The 22,187-nt window shown below is 28.7% G+C and overlaps 1 protein-coding gene across 1 annotated transcript in view; it reads right to left on the minus strand.

Annotated features, from left to right (window-relative positions):
• Rme-8 (receptor mediated endocytosis 8) overlaps positions 1–22,187 on the minus strand; it is a 170,910-nt gene that overhangs the window by 9,479 nt on the left and 139,244 nt on the right. Inside the window, 9 exon segments of the mRNA XM_076472799.1 lie at positions 3,649–3,828; positions 4,075–4,248; positions 4,624–4,666; positions 7,780–7,861; positions 10,963–11,163; positions 12,929–13,003; positions 14,102–14,207; positions 14,580–14,671; positions 15,936–16,116. Coding sequence (XP_076328914.1) covers positions 3,649–3,828; positions 4,075–4,248; positions 4,624–4,666; positions 7,780–7,861; positions 10,963–11,163; positions 12,929–13,003; positions 14,102–14,207; positions 14,580–14,671; positions 15,936–16,116 — 1,134 coding nt within the window.

A 22,187-nucleotide genomic window follows, 5' to 3' on the forward strand; every position in this document is an offset into this window, starting at 1 on the left:
AAGTAATATCTCATTTCTTGGAAAATGGTTTATGTATTGAGAAATTTCAAAGAAAAAAATCTCATTTAGGCCACGTTTTGTTGCTCATTTTTAAGTTGGCTGGACAATATAGGTTTTCTTGAGATAAATAACTGCTCCTCCAAACTTTCATAATCATGATTGATTCAATTAAGTTCAAGCCTCACAAGCTATTTAAAAACAAGAAAGTTATACGAAAGAAACTATATGCAACAAGATTTATAACAAGATTTATTCATCAATAAACCTGAATAAATGTATCAAGTCCAAATTAAATGACAGAAGTCAGTTTTTCTATTACTGAAAAATGTAAGTAAAAATTATATTATATATATATTGCAAATGAAATAAACAGTCTATATTTGAGTTAAAGATAGAATCATAATTAAATATAGCTGCTTGCACTTATAAGTTTGGGCTTTTATTTTGAAAATACTTAATTCAACTAATTTGCTTTTCATGACTACTATAGAAAAAAAAAAAAAACAGTACCAGGTTATAGCATCAGAAAAGCATCAATACAGAAAGAATACCAGCACTTGGAGAGATTAAGCTAAAGACATTAAAACAAGTATTCGATACACAAGACTATTTAGTGTTAAGTGTTATTATTTTGTTTACTTTTTGCTTTATATTTAATGATTTAGTTTTTAAGACAGAAGTGTTGAAGACAAATTGTTTCATAAGTGTCAGTTGTGACATATTTCATTACTTAACTCCATTGTGTTTCCAATTACATTATTATCTAGGCTTTACTTACATTGTTGATATGACATTACTTGAACCTTTAAAATTTTTTATCGTTAACTTAACTGAGTATTGTTACCCTATAGTGCAGCTTGCATAGTTTGGAGAAAGCTAGAGGCTGCAGATGGGCATGTATATATAGGCAACCAAGCATGCACAAGTGAAGTAAAGTGAGAAAAAAAGTGAAATTCACTCAGTAAAAAAAGTTAGAAAATGTGAAGTTAGCCAGCAAGTGAGTGGTTAGTTGTAGCATGCAATATTTTAAAGTGAGTTTCACAGTTTAATGGTGATAAGAAGAAGAATTTGTCTTGTCAAAGGGTGTTTTAAAGTGTATGGACTTTGATGAAAAGAAGGCAATTATTTAAACCCTGCGATACAACTGTGGTAACCCACAGGGAAAAGCAAATAAAATATTCACTGGAAAGAGTACAGAAACACAGTTCATCTCATCAGTTGGCTTCTAAAGTAACTGAATAAGCCTGAATAGACATTTGACAAGAGAATTGTTTAGAGTTTGTTTTGAATATATTCTTTTAAAACAAGTGGACTGTGTGCTATCTATTTATTGTTTGAATTTATCACCAACAAATCACAGACACTTACTGTAAAGAATAAAAGATTTTATACATAAAATCCTGAAAGCAAGTCAAAAAAGCTAATTTTAACCCCTCTATAAAAAAAAAAAATTCTGTTAACCTAATAGTTATATATTCTGCAAGTATTAAGTGAATAAATGCATATATTAATACAATATTTCCAATTTTTTTTCTGCAAACACCACACTGACTACAAGGTTATAACAGTGCCATAAGCCCCGATATAATCGTTATAAATAGAAGGTTTTACAATATAACTTTCTTTATACAACTCAAATATTTAAAGTTTATATTCAAAGTATATAACTGAACAAAAATAGCACTTTTAAAAAATAAAAATAATAATTTTATAGGAAGCGTGTTAACCTTCAAAGGCAGCGAGAAAATATTCTTTTACTACTAGTAGAGAAGTAAAGCAGATGAAAAAGTATCTCAAAACAATAAAATTTAATAGTGAAAATTAAACAGTACACAACTAAAATCTTCAAAATTAATATAATGTTTTTGGGCAACATGGAACCTACTAGTCCACTTTATCTGTTCCATCCTCTAAAGTCAATTTAAATAATTTTTAAAAAATCTTTAAATCCAACCCTTATAATTCATGCACTTATTAAGCTTTTTGTTAAACTCTTTTAAATTTATTTCCTGTATAAAATATGAAGAAAATCTATTTCAAAGGTCAACACACCTTGTTAGAAAAATGAAACTGTCTGAACTGAAGATGAATCCTGCCCTGCCAAAATTTATATTTATGTCCTACTATTCTGTGCTAAATATGAAAAAAACAATGATGCATCAACTCTTATTAATTACCCTTACAATCTTAAATACTTCAATCAGATTTCCCTAACTCTTCTTTTATCAAGAGAAAACAATGCAAGAGATTTCAGCCTCTCCTTGTATGACAACTCCTCCATCCCAAGCACCATTCTAGTAACCTTTTTTGAACCTATTCCATCAATTCAATGCATTTAAAGGTAAAATTCTTCAACAGGTTTAAAATTGAAAATTTTATGTACTCCACCTTTAGATAGAAATAGATGACATTTCAGTTCCAGTGATGAGATTTCAAAGATTTAAATGTCATCCACCTCTTCGTGCAGATCATTAAAATCCAGTTTTTGAAGTCTTAACACAAAATGAAATTAAAAAAACAAACTAAATAAAACTCTTTACTAATTTCATTGGCAAATTCCAAGCAACTGACTACAACAGTAGTTTCTCTGCTAATTATTTTGAAGGTAAAGATTGGTCCTATAATAATAACTGTGGAGAAAAAAAAGCACCATTTTTGAGGTGAATACTCTCAAATCAGCTGAGTATAGTTCTTTGACTTTCAATTCATGCAATTCAAGTGAAAATAAGATAATTATTTTTTTATAAGTTTGATTACATACCATTCTTAGAAACACCAGAGATTAAGCATGTCTAAAAGTTTATAAATTAACAAATTTTGTCTTTTAAGAGAAAAATAACATTAAATAAAATGTGAGACAGCATCTTACAATTTTTCAACAGGTCTACAAGTATAAGACAGCTGTTTCTACTCAAAATTCTACAAGCTGCCTCAAGAAATCAAAGAGGTTGCACTCTAACTGCAACAACCTTGACAAATCATATGAAATAAGGAAACATTAGCATTGGTAACCTAGTATAATCATGTCCAATTCGTGAATTTGTTTTTCACATCATTAAATCACACATTAAAATAAGAAAGCTTACAATAAACTTGTCTGTAATATACGTAAATAACTTGCCTAGATAAGCTTTGAAATATACTAATAACATAAAAACATGCTTTATAGCAATGAATATCCCACACATTTTGTTTTCAATATAAATAACCTATGTTGTATATGAAGTAAGGAGGAAAACTACTACGAAAAACAGGATCACATTACTGGAAGTTATTCTTAATATAAGTAACTACATATAACAGAGTTAATTATTACTGCTCAAATCAACTACACTGAAACTATTATTTGCCAAATACAAATAAAACTTTCAAGAGAACAATTTACTTTTTTTCTTTTAAATAAAATGATCTTATAACCTGATAATTTCACTACTAACCTGTTTAAGAAAATGGGTAATTACATATAGCAGACTACCTTACTGAATGATTAGTTCATATTATCTGGCTACACGTATGAGATACTTTGTCAGTTAGTTGAAAAATAAGAAAACCAACAATATGTGCACTATGATGTTCAAAAGGTTTACTTCTTTCATGAACATTTGCTTAAGAAAGAATACATTTATATTATTGAGTAATTTAACTTACTTCACTGTTTGCTAGTTGATGAAGAATAAGTAAACATGACTTTGGTATAGCATCATCTTGTGCGTCAACTGTTTTTAGAAGATGAGGAATGTGGCCTAAAGCAGGGACTTGGTCAAGAAGAGTTGGCTGAGCTTGTAGCAGACTTACAAGAGCTGTTGTGACCATTTCTAGAAGTTCCCCCTACAAGCAAACAAAATTATGCTATATTAGTAGAAGATCAAAAACATACAAAATTACAAGATTTTTTAAATTAATTAAATTTATTATTTTATTTAAAGTCAAAATTAGTTGAAGACTTCAACTATTTTGAAGAAAAATTAAAATTAAGATAAACAGTTATTTAGTGTTAGTAGATGAGTCAGAAAAGAAAGTCTAAGATTTTTTTCTTTTCTTTTTTCAGAATGATTATAATTTATTTGTATTCACATTTGGATTAGACATGGACATCAACTGTAAGGTCTTGTCCAGGAGTTCTGTAAAAAAGTCTCGAGGTCGTCGAAGCACCCATGTTGGGTTCTGTATGAATAACCTTAAGTAGACTCCTGATATAATAACTTCACCATGCAACTCTTGGGAACATAAGCTGAACTCTTCAGGAACCTGATTAAGTGGAAAAATAATTCAACCATATTTTGATACAAGATTTAACTGTATTTGAGTTAAATTAATAATCTATGTTTAATGCTACAAAAGCATAATAATGTAACAATAAAAGTTCTTATGTTATATTTGTATATGCATCAACTGCCACTAGGACATGCATTCTTCACTAGAGAAAATCTTTAACATAAGGTAAACCATTAATGACATTTATAAATTTGTCCATATCTATCTGACAAAATAACACAAGTATTTAATTTGAATGCCATTTTCAAGACAGTTAACTATAGAACCTTGATCCTGCATTAATGTCAAATTTTTTAACAGTAAGCTACAGTAATGAGACAAATTAAACCAAAAACAGAAAAACATTACCTTCCACACTGTTGTGGGATTATCCTTCTGTATCCTGTAGTGCCTAGAAAAATGTATAATATACATACATGCTCACACACATCTATGTTTCTACCAAAACACACTATTAAAACTGAATAGAAAATCACTTTAACTAACTTTTATTATCTCATCTAACACAGACATTCTAAAAATCACAAAATTTATAACCAAGTAAATGAGTAGCTTGACCTTTATTTGAAACTAAATGTTTGAAGACAAATTTCTTTAATATATGAAATGTTCTAGCTTTAGTAGCATTCCAGAGGACTTTAAACACCAGAATTAGTTGGGTTCAAATATTTAAATTCTCATAAATCTGTTACTTATTCACTATCCTCTGTTTCAGATACTTTTCATGCAAGCAGATAAACAGCAATCTCAGGTTCATACTCTTTAGTCTTTAAATAATGATAAAGGAAATATGTTAAAAAACAGTGAAGTGTAGAAATTTTATCCTAGAACCAAAACCAAAACACAAAGCTCTACTTTTTTGATCTGAATAAAAACTCAAACAATATTTGTAGAACAAAAGGATTGATTGATTGATTTAGTGTTTTATGACACAAAGCAGCTAGGCTATCTGCACCAAACATCTGGTGAAAAGGTAAAAATAAATTAAATGTAGTACAATACATAAAAGGAAATGAAGGTAAAACAAAACATCATTGAAAACCTAATCTACAATGTTGAGAGAGAAAGCAGAGTAAGAGAAGTTGTAAAGGACTTTCTCTAGCAAAATGGTAATGACCACAACCCTCCAGGAAGACTAACAGGTAAGTACAAGAACCATCGTCAGTCACCTGAAGTTGGCCTTTCCAGTCCTGGTTCTGGATTATGTTGTCATAACAGCCATTATCAAAAGGTAAAATAATAAAAGTGTTAAAATACATGCAGCAAAATTGTAATAACAACTCGCCAGGACGACTAACGGGTAGTTCAAACAGATAGTTCAAACAACAGCGTTAGCCACCTGAAGTTGGCCTTTCCAGTCCTGGTGTCGAGTTATTTAATGTTCTGGTCATTTTCCAATTACAAATTCAACTAGAGAGATTGAGACTCTGAAAATGAAACCACAATTAAAAAGGTGTAATGAATAAATATCCAACACTTAAATGAGATTAAAAAGATTAATGGCCATTAAAAAACTAAAAACTTTATCAAGGTGGACAGTGTCACCATCAGCAATAACACAGAATTACCCGATTTGGAACCATCCGTATAAATTGGAATGGAATGATTATTGTCAACCCTCCATGAAAAATGGGAGAATAATGAAGGAGAGCAAACCGAGAGATCAATAGCGGTAAAGGACTGACTAGATGCATGAAAATAAGTGGAAGAACCAGTATTAAAAAGAGAAAGATTGTGATCAGGGAGCATATGCTTTACAGAGCGACCCCTTCTATCAATAACAGCACTTCTCCAGAGGGGATGATGTCCATTAAAGTCCTGCAGGATTAGAAAGGGAGATGGCAACTTTTCAATGAGAGCGTCAAAGTCTGATTGGTCATGTCTCTCCAGGGGACAGGTAGAGAGAACAAACAGTGATGGTATGACCCAAGGAAACATGGATGGCTACGACCTCCAAGGGTGTGTTGAGTGACAAAGACAGTGTGGGCACATGCTGATCAACCAATAGTGCCACCCCTCCATGTACTTGTCCATCACACAGCCTGTCATTTCTGTACAGAAAAAACTGCCGAATGGTGACTGTATCAGCAGGTTTTAGAAATGTTTCTTGTAAGGAAAGACATACAGGATGGTAGGAAGCAATCAGTGTTTTGATATCATCCAGATTAGAACGTGAACCTTGACAGTTCCATTGTATCAAGGTGGCCATTTTGAATGACGGGTAGGCGAAGTGGCTAGAGAACCCTTCTGTTTATGACTACATCTTTTTTCCTTACTGTCCTTATTTGGAGGAGGTCTATCGACCTTCAGAATAAATGGAAGTGTTATCTTTTGATGGTGTAGAACATGAAAACTACTACACAGAAAAACACAACAGTTTAAGAAATCTGAGCTTTTATTAAAATTCATGAAAGTGCCACCAAGTGGTCATATTTTAAGCTGAATAGCAGTACTTATGATAAAACTGATGATTCTGCTATAATCAAAATCAGCTCCTAATTCAGCTACATTATTTCATTTGATCAACAAACACAGCCAATTTAATCAGCATCTTCAAAAATAGCATTCACATCTATTCAATTTTAGTTTCCTTAAAACATCAAAATACTGGTATTACTGTTGATGAATGAAATATTCCAATTTGTTTTAAATTAACACCATCTTTACAGATATGGTTAGTTAAAAAGGTAGATTAATTAGAAAAAAACTAATAAGGCAAGACAATTATGTGATATTAATTAATATCAATCATGGTCATTAATCAGTTATTAAAAAATAAGATTATTTTCTGTATGCTATTTGTAATGTTAGGAAGTTAAGTAACTTTTTTTGTTATCCCAAGTTTTATTTTTACCAGGTTATATTTTAATTTCAGCTTTTTATTTTTTGAGTTTTAAAAACATTTTAATTATAAGCATTGCTTGTCAAACCTACAGTTTGATGAGTAAATTCTAATGCTTTTATAAAAAAAGATTATTAGACATGAAATTCTAGATTCAATGCAATAGGTTTTTTTTTCCTTTTCACTCTTTAAAGGAATGACTGAGAATTTTGAAAAATTTCTAAGATAACCCAATCCCACAAGTACTTGTCCATAAAAGACTTTTTGGTCTGTGTTCAAATCATAAAGTAATTTAGAACTGTTTATATTTGTGTCAAACACAGAATTGCTATATTGCACTACTCTTGTTTTGGATATAACAATTTTTCCTTGGTGTTGGGTACAGCTACTTTGGGTTGACAGCTTTTTCTTTGTCAATATTAACATAAAAACATCTGAGGCTGAGTTTAGTGAATTGATCACTACACATTTAAACACTGGATGAAGTATTAAATGAATTAATAAAATGTGAATTTGATGAACTAGCTGTGATGCAAGTTTTAAAAGCCACAAATATTTAAAACTTAATAAAATAAATATCCTTCTTATGCTAAATAGCTTACTTAATAAATGGATATGATACAAAGACATTTAAAAAGCACAATTAGTCAATCTTTACTTACTCTTCTGCCATCCGTTGTACTTCACAACACAACCGTTCACGAGACTCATCGTTCCAAATAAGTTCTGGGTTTTCTTGGACACCTTTATAATAATGTGATGCAACACAGTAAAATAATCAATATAAATCAACTGTAAGCAGTAAAAATATCAACTATATACAGTCAACATAATTGTTTCCTGGGACTCATCATTCTAAATGAGTTATGGGTTTTCTTGAGCATCTTTATAATAATGTGATATAAGATAGTAAAACAATGAACAGTAAAAACTTTGTTCTTCAGTTGTTATTTACTATTATGCAAAAAAAAGTATGTTGAGAATTAGGTCATTGGCATGATCATTGTAAGTTTAACAGCTCAATGTAACTTCTGCTGAAAAGAATCATATAAACACAAAAAAAACTTAAAACATGGTTAAAAGTAAAAAAAGACAGACAAAAAACTAATTTACCCACAAGTGAGAACAAGTAGTGCTTAGACAATAGTGTCAAGAATAAAAACAAAACAAGAAAAATGTAAATGGCCAAACCTTTACTGAATTTGAGTAATTTCTCACTTCTAAACTGCATTTAATAATTTAGCAATTCAAAATTTTAGGTTTAGTTTGTGAAACGATGGCTGTGTAGAAATCTGGAACTTTACAGTTTGAAGAGAACGTATTTATTAAGTTGGATATGCAAATAGCAGCAAAGCCAGATTAGTCTCAGTTTTGGTTTAATGCATGCAATAAAACCCAAACTAGTGATGAGACTTTTGTTAAAAAACTGACTTATGAGTCTTAAAATGATGTAACAGGTTTTAAATATCTAAATGCAGTAATTTCCATTGCAATATTTTCAACCCCCCCTCTTCATGGTTTATCTGGTATCATAAAAAAAAAGTGTCACGTTAATAATCACAATTATCATTACAAAGTAAGAGGTAAGCCACACAAACAAACAACTCAAAAGCAAGTAATGTAAGTAAAATTTATTGAGCCTGTATTTTGGCTTGGTCATTAAACTGAAACTACTATTCTAAGAAATTTTATCATCAGTACACTAGACTGAAAACATTTGTGCCTACTTTCAATAACAACAAAAATCACGACACCAACACTTTATGTACCAAGTACATTTAATTATATAAGGTTAAAGAAAAACATGCTCTACATGATTTGGTAAATAACATGATCTACCATTTTCAAGTGACCAAGATGAACACACGAGGTTCATTTACTAACTAGTCAGTGTGTGTATATAATTAATGTATTGTACAGAGGTGTCTTTTACAAAACAGAATTTAAGAAATTCAATTTCACAGCACCTCGACCTAAGTCTCTATTCAAACTCATTCTTTTCATTTTCAACAATTTGTAATAAGATTTAAGTCCATGGAAGTGAATTTCTGGAATTCTACTTTGTAAAAGACATCACTGTATGACATATTAATAGTTTACTGATATTTTTGAGTAATTAACTGAATCTTACGAGTCCTTCTTTGTCACCTTAAGTTAGTATATTATTTTTTTCCACTAAAATGTGTAGAGCATTTTTCCTTTTAGCCCTATACTAATAAATCTTCACACATGAAACATTAGTGTTGTGATTTTTATTTTATTGCAATTGATGTACCTTTTTAACTGTCTACAGAAAAGTATAATTTTTAAGAGCAACTTATCCACTCATATCCTAATTTTTCACCCAGTCTTTGAGAAACAAATAGTTAAGCAAAATTAAAGTTCATCTATTTCTTTGATTACACATATAGGATTAATTTAACATAAAACAGGAACTTGCTTTTACTTAATTAATATTAAACACAATGAAATGGAAGCTTTCATGGTAATTTCTTTTATAACATTTTTAAATTTGATCAAAACTTAAGCACTCTGGGATACAAAATAACTTTTTTTTTAACCTATAACAAAATTTCAAACAAAGTCTAAATACTTTGAAAAATGCTTCCTATTGTGCCATTAACATACCATAATTTAAAGAAAATTATATACATGGTTTACTACATATCACTGAGAACAACAAAGTATTAACTGGTTCTTTGTTAATATAAAAAATTGTTTCATCACAAAATTGTTAGGCTAAACTAAACAATACACAACTAGAAATGTGAATTACCTTTATACCACTTATAATGAGAACAGTAGGTGAAAACATGATAATCTTTATACCAGAATTATCATACCATCACAGTAAATTGCTATAGTATGTTTTCATAAAAAACTTAGTTTTTGTTCAACATGAGTTAATATTCTAAAATTATTTCTCAACTATGTAATTTCTTGTAAAAAGTAATGACACTTATAGAAACAAAACAGCATAGTTGAGTTGCATTGTTTGGTTGTCTTGAATTTTGCCCAAAGCTACATGGGGGCTATCTGCACTAGCTGTCCCTAATTTAGAAGTGAAAGATTAGAAGGAAGGCAGCTAGTCACCACCACCCACTGCCAACTCTTGGGCTACTCTTTTACCAACAAATAGTGGGATTGACTATCTTATTATAATACCTCCATGAATGAATGTGCAAGCATATTTGGTGAAATGGGGATTTGAGCCTGTGACCCTCAGATTGCTAGTTGAGCACTCTAACCACCTGGTCATGCCAGGCCATTCAGTTGCAGAGTTGTACAATTTCACATAATTTCATTTACAATATTTCAGTATATTTAAAAATCATAACACATAATAAAAATGTGTGGTAAATACGCATTTCTTTATTTCTGTTATGGATAGATTCCAAAGTAAACATATTTAGTATTTACTAATATTAAAAACAACTCTCGTTAATACAGAAACACTGTAGCTATATTTCTAGATAAACATTTACAATTTAGTAAACTTATTTTTTGAATTAGCTTTAAGAAGTCACATAACTAACACTTTATACTTATAATAACTTTTGAAGGTAAATTGTATTTCCTTGATCTGATTTATGTGAAGCATTTGAAAAACTGGAAAATAAAATGCATACCACACTATTTGTGTTACATTAAATACTTTAAAGGTCAACAAAATAAGGAGTTGATGCAATAATACATCTACAAAAAAGATAGTTAGAACACAAAATTCTATAATTACTTTGAAAATAATGCAATTCTACTTTCTTAGATATATTATTTGACTTTCAACTTCAATGTACATGATAAAATGCAACACACAGAAAGATTTTATTTAGTATACTTCTGACCTTCAAACATCATAACAGCAGTTTCTGGTGAATCTTTGGTTGCATCTAGGAACAACTGAGGTAAAAATTTGTTCAAGGTGATACGTAGCTTTGGTCCTACAAGTTTATCCGAAGTCATCTTTCCAAGAAGTTCAGCAGTTTGTTCACGAATTTGAGGATTTGTAGAGTTACAGAAGAGGTTCAACAGATATATTACAGCTCCTAGAACAACACAGTAACTTTAATAAACATAATCATCAGCATAATCTTTGGAGGGGAAAAAGCGGTTTACTAGATAACATTATTGTGATACATATTTAATTATTATTATCATCATCTATATATTTTTAGATATTATTATGAATACTTTACATTATTAGCTTAGTATCTGGGACTTAACTAAATCCTGCGAGATATAATTATGATTAAGAAAGAAATATGATGACCACTGAGCTGCATTTCTGAACACAGGTTGGTTTCACTTTATCAAGCTTAAAAGCATTAGACAAGACTATTGAAGAATACCAAATATGAAAATAAATTTTGTAATACAAAAGAATTTCAAATCATATTGAAACTTATCAATATGAAAAAAGTAGGTACTAACAAAGAAGTATGCCAAAAAAACAAAACAGTTGTAATATTATTCCTACCTCCACACCTTTAACTATTTATATGAAAATAAATGTATTAAATAGAACATAATATATCAAAAATATATATGTAAAAATGGCTGGTATGGGTTGAGAAAATTCTATGTAAAGGAGCAAACAATGTTTCAACCTTCTTCAGTCATCATCAGGTTCACAAAGAAAGAAAGAAAGGTAACTGACTGATAGCTGACCACATGTTTGAAGGTCGAAATGTTGTTTGCTCCTCTACATAGAATTTTTTCAACCTATACCAGCCATTTTTACATGTATATTTTTCTCTACAAGTGAGTTTTCTCACCATCATGGATAATATATCAAACATACAAAGTAATTACATTACTGACTCCATATCTCAGCATTATCCACTATTCATATAAATTATTTAATGATATTGAAGGCTTATTTTTATGATGTAGTTATCACCAACATTCATACAAAAACTAAACTGATGTGACATACTTATGTAGAAATAGCAACCTTTTTTAATGCATTTAAAAAGTAATTACAGTCTGAACATCTTTATTGAAGTTAAGGTCATGAGTTAAAGCTCATGCATATCCAAATGAAAGACATTTTAATATACATAATCATGCACAAATAAAAACAAATCATAAATACTGCATATAAGGAAAAATAAGTAAGCATAAATTTTTACTGATGGAAGAAAATAACAATGTTCTAAAATTTTGCTAAAAGACAATAACTATAAATTAAATTTAATATTACAGCAGTGTACATTTAGTTTTTGTCAGTGCTACAAATTCAAAGAATTATGAATTTTCTCAGGTGGAAATGAATCTTTGTAGAAAATCTTATTGAAGAACTCACTAAAATTTGAGTTACCTTTAGAGCATTGACATATTAAAAGCTTTCTGTAAAATTTACACAATCAAAATGTAGTAATTTGTGAAACAAAAAGACAAAATTCAATAACAGAAGTAAACATTAAAACATCAAAAGATATTTAAGCTTATCTTAAGCCCAAGAATAAACAAAAACTTATTTTATTTCTTTGTGTATAGGATAAACTTTAAAACATTTTAGTATGTATATTTTAAACAATATCTATGGTACAATATAATTCACTTCAGTAAACTGAAAAATTAAAAGTAAATATCAACTGATACCTTAAAGCCTATATCAGTTATCTAGCAGGTAACTTTTATTTTAGAAAATGATGACACAGAACATTTAGGAGTTATACAAGCAAGTTGCTTAGGTAAAGAGAAGATGGATGTTATTTCAAGGCACTTTTATACCACTTTATGTCTTATTTTCACTAGTTTTATAATTTCATAATCAAAACCTTTAATACTTTAAACTATCATACATACCTTTGGTCATAGCTTCTTTGACTAACTTACTATTTGACATTAAAGGGAGAAGAGTCTCAAGAACCGTAATGCGACCTTTGACAGAAAAAAATATTGATTTAACTCAAGTCAGAAATTAGTGTTGAAAACATTTCAAGTACCCATGATAAACAAGTTATCACTACTAATGGTAGTCTGTAGTACTTAAATGTAGATTGATAGCTACTGTTGTTTGCCTTTTCAATAAGAAAGTACAGAAGTGCCATATTGTAAACCTAGAGAGAAATGCTTAAACTAGAGCAGTGTGCTTAAGCAAAACAGAATTAACCACAAACAAGAGTTTGCATGTATAAAACAGTAACAACATAATGAAAAAATAAACTTTTTCTTTATTAAATAAAAAACAGAAACTAGTTCTATCATCACTGTCCTTTAGCATAAAATTAAAGAAAACTGATATTAACAAGAAAATTTGATTGTTATTATGACATTTTATTCTCATTACTAGTCAGTTGGAAGGTTTTAATAAATATTTCGTTTGTTTGCAATATTCATGCTAAATTACACGGGCTATTTAAGCAAATCACCAGTAATATTAAGCTGATAGACTAGAAGGAAGGCAGCTAGTTAACAGTACTAACTATAACTTAATCAGTTTTACAATGTACCTACAACTCCAAAGTCTATAGATTAGCATGCTTAACCACAGGCCACATTCAGCCCATTTAATAAACTTTAAGACATATAATATGATTTGTTTGTAATTAAGCACAAAGCTACAAAATGGGCTGTCTGTTTTGCTCACTACAGGCATTAAAACCCAGTTTCTAGTATATTAAGCCTTCAGATATGCTAAAAACACAATCCTTTATATAGGTTTAAAACAAATTATAAAAATGATTGTGAAAAGCACTGCCTCACAAAAAATATATTCAAGAGTAATATTTTCTTTGTTTTACAAGTTTCCTATGCTATCTGTTCTAAGATATGATTTGCTTAAATGCTCAATAAAAAAGTTTTTTTTTTGATAGAAAAAAAATAGAAAAAAAAATTTAACAATTATTCTTATGATAGAAACGAAAATACAATCACATAATATGTAGGCTTAGCAGGTACTTTCTACACGTACTAACTGAAGGAACTGCTCAAAGAGCAAAGTACCAATAAAATAAAAATCAAGATCTTTGCACTTACTGGAAGAGTTGCTTAAAGAGTAAAGGACAAGTAAAAGGTAGACTAGAACTTCTGCTGCTGCTATATCATTTACACATTCTTGGTTTCCAGTAACACTGGCTATCACCTTCAAAAAAGTTTTAAATGGTTGATTACATTATTTGTAAACAGTATATAAATAACTAGTGAAAGAAAAAACAAAAAAACAGTTAAACAAGCAGTTTTATGTTTCAGAAACCAGAATTTGTTAACTATCACAGTATATTATCATAATCATTCAGTTCACAGTAAACTAGCAAATTTCAAGGAATGAATGTATTTCACTTAAAATATATGTGAACAAGCACCACTAGAATATTCCAAGTAAACCATTCCTTATTAACATATGATTTCATTATTTAACTAGTACACAATATTTAAATCTCAACATTACAACAGTACAATATCAGAGTGATATAATGGCACAAAAGACAGCATGACCAAATAAACATATACTCACATCAATGGCTAAAGCCTGGACTCGAGCACATCCATCTAATCTAAGTAAACTAAAAAGCAGCTTGAAGTGGCCGATACATTGGATTTCAACACCTAAAGAAAAGTATACTGAATGTTAAGTTACAGAATCTCCGATCTTAAATAGCATTAACAAGAATGAAATGAGATTAAGCATAAAACCTGAAACAAATTCACGTACAACTGTTATGCCAACGAATTCTTCTAAAGACTTCAAACAAATTATACTGAAAGTATATGAAGACAAAAAAGAAAAACATAAAATAATAGGAAATAAATTTAAAAAGTAAATAAACAATTAATTCTTCAACTTATACTAAATGTATGCTTCTATGAAATAACAAAAATAAATTATGGTATTCAATTTTCTGTCTACCAAGGAATTGGTGATCTGTGAAAATTTATATTAGACCTAAAGTTATTGGTGGTAGTGGACCCAAAATTAATACATTAATAGAATGTTAAAATGAGTTAATACCATTATAGAAAGAAAAAGAAAAGAATTGAAATAGCAACTTATGAAGACAGCTGATTTCTTACACTTTTTGATACCACAATTATAAATAATTACTGTTTCACAATGTTGCTTTATAGAGTTTGATCAAGAAAAAATCTCAAGATCCTAGTTAAAGGTGGCAATGATCCACAAAGACAAAGCTTTTAGGCAAAAAAATGTTATGTACAGGGATGTATTTTATTTATTGTCATTTCACATTTTTACACTTCTCTACTTTAAACCTAAATACAGCTCCAAATTAGCAGTTTGTTTCATTCTTGTCCAACTACATAATACAACAAAAGTTTTATTTAAAACATATACACCTCCCATATATGTATATAGTATTTCACTTAATAATACTGCAAATATGAAAAAAATAAAATAAAAAATTAGGTTTTGGTTCATATGGCACAGTATATGCTTTGTATAGGGGTGGTCAAGAATTCAAATCCAATCTATGTTCTTTCTTTTTCTAAAAAGTGCTTCAATAGTCAAATACTTTTACCACATATATCATATACCAAGCACAAATTTACCTCTTAGTCATTAACAGATATTGTGATGCTAACTAATACTTTATGAAAACATTTAAACTCTTCCTGTATACATCATTCTGATAAAAATATTTTATTAAAAAAATATTAGATATATTATAATACTTTCAACTTTCTAAACCTAGAAACAAAATATTACACTTTTATTTCTTGTGTTTTTTTAGGAATCAAACACTCACACTCAGATATAAATGCTTAACTCATTAAATTATATAAATCTACAAATATATGTAGCTTAGTGCTACAACTCATCATTTAGATCTGATTAATAGAAAGGACTTCTTACCAGAATTATTTCTTATTACATTTCTTAGAGCCTCAAGAGCAGTTTCCACATTTTTTAACCTCTGGAGAGAAGTTTTTTGATTAAGAGTGCTATTGGAAGTTGTCAGTGCCATTAATGAGTAAAGATACTGAGCTTGAGCACCCAGGTAATCAAGGAGGTCCAGGGTAAAACCTTTTGGATTCTGACATACAAAATGTCAATAAAAAATTATCAAACTCACACCAACATTGTGTACACCTCAAACAACTAAATCTTACTGCTAATGCAACTGGTACAAGTATTTCTGATAATATACATATTTTACTGATGCTATAATTTATAAGCTGTTGCTCCACATATTAAATACAGATTGGTACAATACAAATATACCTGCATGCAAGAGAGGACATTTAGTACGCTTCTCTCCAAAAAAACTCCATAAATACATCTATATTCACAACTTCAAATTACAAAGTTGCCAAGGAAAGATATTTTATCATACAACAACCTGATAACTTGAAAGTTGTTAATGTTTGTAACAAAAAGAAAACAAAAAACAAAGTGATAGAAACAGTAAATAAGTATTATTAGAATGTATTCAAAATTGATAAAACACTCATAAATGTAAACCAAAACTATGCTTTCTACAAGTTATTTCCAACATGTAACTTAAAAACAATTACCTTAGTTAGAGTCAATTTATCAAACAAACAAACAAAAAATACATTTATTGATAAAATGAAATATATACTTATATATATTTTTAGTTAAGTTAAATAATTACATCCAAATGAAGCCTTATAAATAAACGAAATCATACGGAAGGACTGCGTTAAAAACAGCAAATCCCAATCTCTATTGTATTATAACCACAAATAAAACACACTAAAATTAAACACAATATGCTGCATATTTTTAAAAAGATCCTAGGGTACAAGCTACAATGTGGGATTATAAAATGTATTCTGGATTTTGGAGATGACTGGAAGTAGGACCCACATTGCAGTGGGGATACATCGTCTATCAGTCTCAACCTCCAATTATATTTTGGATAATAAAAAATAACCAACCTATTTTAGAATGTCTAAAAGTGTGAGTAGATAAATAGTATCCAAACATTTGACCTTACATTATATACCATAATACCCTTAAAAGATTTAATCTTTGTTTTAAATTCATTAATAGAACAATATTGTTATCCTTTTATAAAACTGGAAAATAATATATAGTCCCAAAAACATAAAAGATATATCAACTTACTGTATTTATAATAATTATATATTTTTCAATAAACAACTTTTTGAACAAGTGATAGAACTTCCAATGGGAGCTAACTATTCAACTTGTATAGCAAATATATTTATACTATTATGAAAATATATTTATTGAAATTATGCAAATCCAGATATTTTTACTTAACTTAGATATATTGATGATTTAATTAGCATAAATATTCTGAAATATACAATGTTATTGACACCATTTATCCAACACAATTAGATATTTGAAATACTTCAATTTCTAATAAAAATGCACATTATTTAGATTTAGAAATTAAAGTAACTGATAAAAAGGATATCAATATAAATATTTTTGACAAAAGAAAAGATTTTGACTTTCCAATTTATGGTTTATCCTCCTTACATAGTAATGTGCTACACCCATCTATTATAAACATTATAACTTTGCAGTTATTCAGATATTGTAAAATTTGTAACAAATTACAATATTTTATTAATAATGTTGATATATTGATACAAAAATTAATAGTTTATGGATTTAATAAAGAAATTTTAGATAAAATTATTAAATTATTCTGACATAAATACAAAATGCATTAAATAAATACAGAGGAAGTAAAATCAGAGAAATTTTACTGAAAATTACTAATTAATTAATTATAGTTAAATGAGGTCATTTAAGAATTTGTCACTACTTTATGCAGATGTATACCTTGAGCAGCATATAAAAGCACTACAGTTGCACTAAACTACCACTTTATTGATGTTGTATTAATTAGTGCCTCTATCATATTGGGGGCAGGAATGCTTACTTCAAGAGGTAATTTTTATCTTATTTACCCCCAAGTGGTAGTACCTTATTTTTCTTACTTTTTATTTTATTTTATTTATTTTTTATATGTTTTTTTTTCTTATTCTTATTTTAACTTGGGAGAACAGTCACCTTCCCACAACTGTGTACTGGCAGTAAAGGGTGAATATAGATGTGGGATATTGTAGGCTTGAGCATTCACATCTCATTCTCCTAATTTCTAATCTTATTATGCAAGACTAGCAAACTGGAGGTTAAAACAGATTGCCAGTGTATACACACCACAATGTGGGTCCTACTTCCACAGTAACCTCCAAAACCTATGATACATTTTATAATCTCACATTGTAGCTTGTACCCTAGGATCTTTTCAAAAATATGCAGCATATTTTGTTTAATTTTAATGTGTTTTGTTTATGGCTTAAAACTTTATGGTTATAATACTGATATATATGTATATAATTCTTCTGTTTAGTTTCATAAGTTTATGAAACTATCACAAGTGACATTAAAAAACTACAAAACCCTTTAAATTGAAAATAATAAACTTAACAGTTTGAATATTTAGATTGAAATTGTTCTATAACAAGCTAAAAAATACTTTCACCTGCTGGTAATCACTGTTGTACAAAAATAATAGGAATCTCTTCTAAGAAAATTATTTTTAACACATTATTCCTGTAAAATCCAATAAAAAGGAATTAATTTTGCCATTTGGTTTATCTTTTCTCATTTGCACTTGGCTTTCATAATTAATTACTGTGAAGGTCATGAAACTCCATGAAATAAATCACAGTTAAGTGAAAAAACCTATTTCAGATTAAATTTTCAATAACATTTTGCTAGAAACATGATTTATTTTTAAAGAAAAAAATTAAAAATATAAACAACACTAGTTTTGCAAATTACACTGTGTAAACAATTCCAACATTACATACCATGTTTCACCCTTGAATCTTGAAGTTAATTAATGCAATATTATTAATCTACAATTAATACAGATTGAGATCTACCAAATATTTTATTTTGGAGGGAAAATCACAGTACAGCAAAATTAATTTATTTACATGACAAAAAGCAAAGAATAACAACATTTACTTTAAGGGTAAAAAATAAGAATTACATAAGAAAAAGAACAGGCAAAGTTATAGTATATTTCATATTTTAGATCTGAAGAATTTGTCACCACCCAGAAACATGAGAGTTCACCATCACATTGTAATGTCTCCACATATGAAAGGACAAGTACATTCAGTGTCAGGTTTCTGATCCCTCAACCTGTAGACTGCGAGTCAAATTCCCAAGCCAGAAAGCCACAATTTAACTAAAATCTTTTTATTACTATCTATCATTGAATATAAACTCTGAATACTTATTCATACTTTAATCCTCTCACCTTAGATATAAATTATTGTGCCTGACACAAAGTTTTAGTTCTTTACATTCAAATTTTATTAAACTACTTTTTAATTACATTTTATCACTTAATATAGCATAAAATCCTAGCTAATAATAATAATACATATTTTAATAGTATACAAGTTTTGAGTTCTTAATTCTAGAAGACAATATTAACCCTTTCATAATGGCTCATGGGTCAAAGGTGATGTCACTGTGTGTTGCCTTGTATTCAAAATTTTACTAATCTACTATTTTATCAATTTATGTCGGTAAGTTTAGAATCAAATTGTAGATTATAATTTAAACTTTAATATTATATAGGAGTTATTTTTTTAATTTAAAAGTAAATATTAAACAAACCCACATAAATATAGATTTTAGTGAGTTAAGTGGTATGTTGAATGCAGCACTGACTAAAACTAGATGTTTGTGATGTAAAAATACTAAATATATAGTTTCCTAGAAATTAAAAATTAAAATTACCAGTACTGGCAAGCTAGAATATAAAATCAGAGCCTCACACTTTTTTTTTTTTTTTTCTGAGATATGGCATATGCACTGAAACAAACAGTGCCTCCTTTACCTCTTTCCATTTTTAGAAACTGCAATACATGACATGTGAATAACGAATCAACAGCTCAGAATGTCCCTTTAGTGGTTTTCTCACCCATTTTAATCTGTGAAAAGGCTACCATGTTCTTTTGATCCAGAATTTCAAGTAGATAGGTTGTGTTTTTAGCCAACTCAAAGTTTCATACCTTTTAGACCCAAGTACAGCTTAGTTACTAAGCCTAATAAATTAGTGAAATTCTATGGTATCAGTACAGTTATTTATGATTTTTTGGTTATTCAACTGTATATATAAAACCTATACAATTTTGTTTGATAATCTCCATGTGCAAAGCTTTAAAAGGCCTAGCAACCCATGTCTAGCAGCAACCAAGTTCCAAGATCATAGCTAAAACAAACAATTGTTTTCTTTACTTTATTTATTGTTTTATATTTTATGGAAAATAAATTTCATAACTTATTTATAACTAGTAATAATCTATATATACATATAAAATGTATAATAATTTAAATGTTACTGTATAATACAAAATACTAGTCTACTAAAACACAACCAATACCAAATTCAGCTTTATATTATTACATGCCAATGCAAGTTATGTAATGTTAGCTATGCATGACTAGAAGATCAATATAATAAAAATTAATAAATGTATAATGTTACGAGACTTAAGCTACTCAGACTAAACATTTGCATTTTTGTGTCATAATATGTAGCCATTCTATCATAAAAAAAACACAATTTATATTCATTTCCTTTTTTTTTTATGATAGTTACAAGGTTGATCGGTTGACAGACCACACATATAGTATAGAAAATAACAAAATATAAAGTATTACTAAAACCAAACATTTTAAATGTATTTAGGAAGTTTTATAGATTACACCAACAGTACTTGAGAATTTTGGGATGAAGAATAGTTTTGTTTTTAAATCATAATATGAAATCACATTGCACTCAGACTAGCAACCGAACAGACTCCATAATTTTTAATGAAAAAATATTTCATTACAAAAATCTGATTTTTTGATTACAAAAAACTTGTAATCTTTACTAAAAGTCTGCAAAATTCTGTGAAGGTACACATACTGTATCAAAAGTTATAGGGTAAATACTTAAAGTGTACCAGTGTGTATATGAATTTGTGTATGTTATGCCAAGCCCATTGCAAAAGGGTTAAAAAATACTGAATTTCACCTAGTGTGACACATATGGTCCATTTTCTCTAGGCATCTTCTCTTGGTTGTTATGAAATGTAAATTACTTACTATAGAATCATCATTGGTCAGACAAACCTTAATTTTTAGTCTTCAATTTTGTTTCATTACACAACTATCAAATCAAAAATTATACCCTTCCTGCCACATCCTCCCATTCAGGATTTGTTAATAGTTCTCTCATGTTTAATTATATATTACCTATAACCAATAGAAAGTTAAGATTTTAATCTGTCAAATGACATTATATAATAGTGTTCTATTGGAAAGTTGACGACTAGCTCGGATGATTTTCTAACATGTATTGTTGCACAGTTAGAAAGCCAGAAAAAATTTAAGAATTAAGGGAAATTGTCTACTTTTTGCATGTTATTAGTTTATGCTCTTTGTTGCACTTTTTAAGAAAATAAAAATTATTTACTGCAATACTACCATTAGTATAAACAAAAGTAGAGTTAACTGCCATCAACAACAAGAAAAAGGAAGATTGTGCGAGTATTTTACTTCTTGTTTATTCTTTATTATTAAAAAGTAACTAAAATGTAAAAATAGGATTTCCAGGTTAGTTAAGATTAAAGTACATAAATAATAATACAATAAAATTGTTTCATGAGACATAGACATGAATAGTTCATGGGTAGTGTAATTTAATAGCATAATGTGAGTTGCAAGTTCCTTGAGTGATTTACAAGTTATAATGGCATGGATAGTAGTTACACATGGTTTAAAGGGCAATAAAATAATAAAATTTAATCATAAATAAATGTATATTGTTACAAGCTTAAACCTACTTAAGGAAAATGAATGTAGTTTCATGTTACAATTTGAAGTCATTTTGGAAGGAAAAAAGGAAATGTATTTATGAGGTTTTAGAACTTACACAAAAAAACTTTGATATTTCTGAGATGAGAAAAGATAGTTTTAATCTTAACATGAAAATTATTTTGCACATGGAGTATTCAAAACAAATACTCCATATATTCATGGAAAGATCTTTATTATAGTTTATTAAAAATTCTTTATTAAAAGTAC

This window comes from Tachypleus tridentatus, chromosome 12 (assembly GCF_004210375.1).
Source record: "Tachypleus tridentatus isolate NWPU-2018 chromosome 12, ASM421037v1, whole genome shotgun sequence".
Classification (NCBI taxonomy): Eukaryota; Metazoa; Arthropoda; class Merostomata; order Xiphosura; family Limulidae; genus Tachypleus; species Tachypleus tridentatus.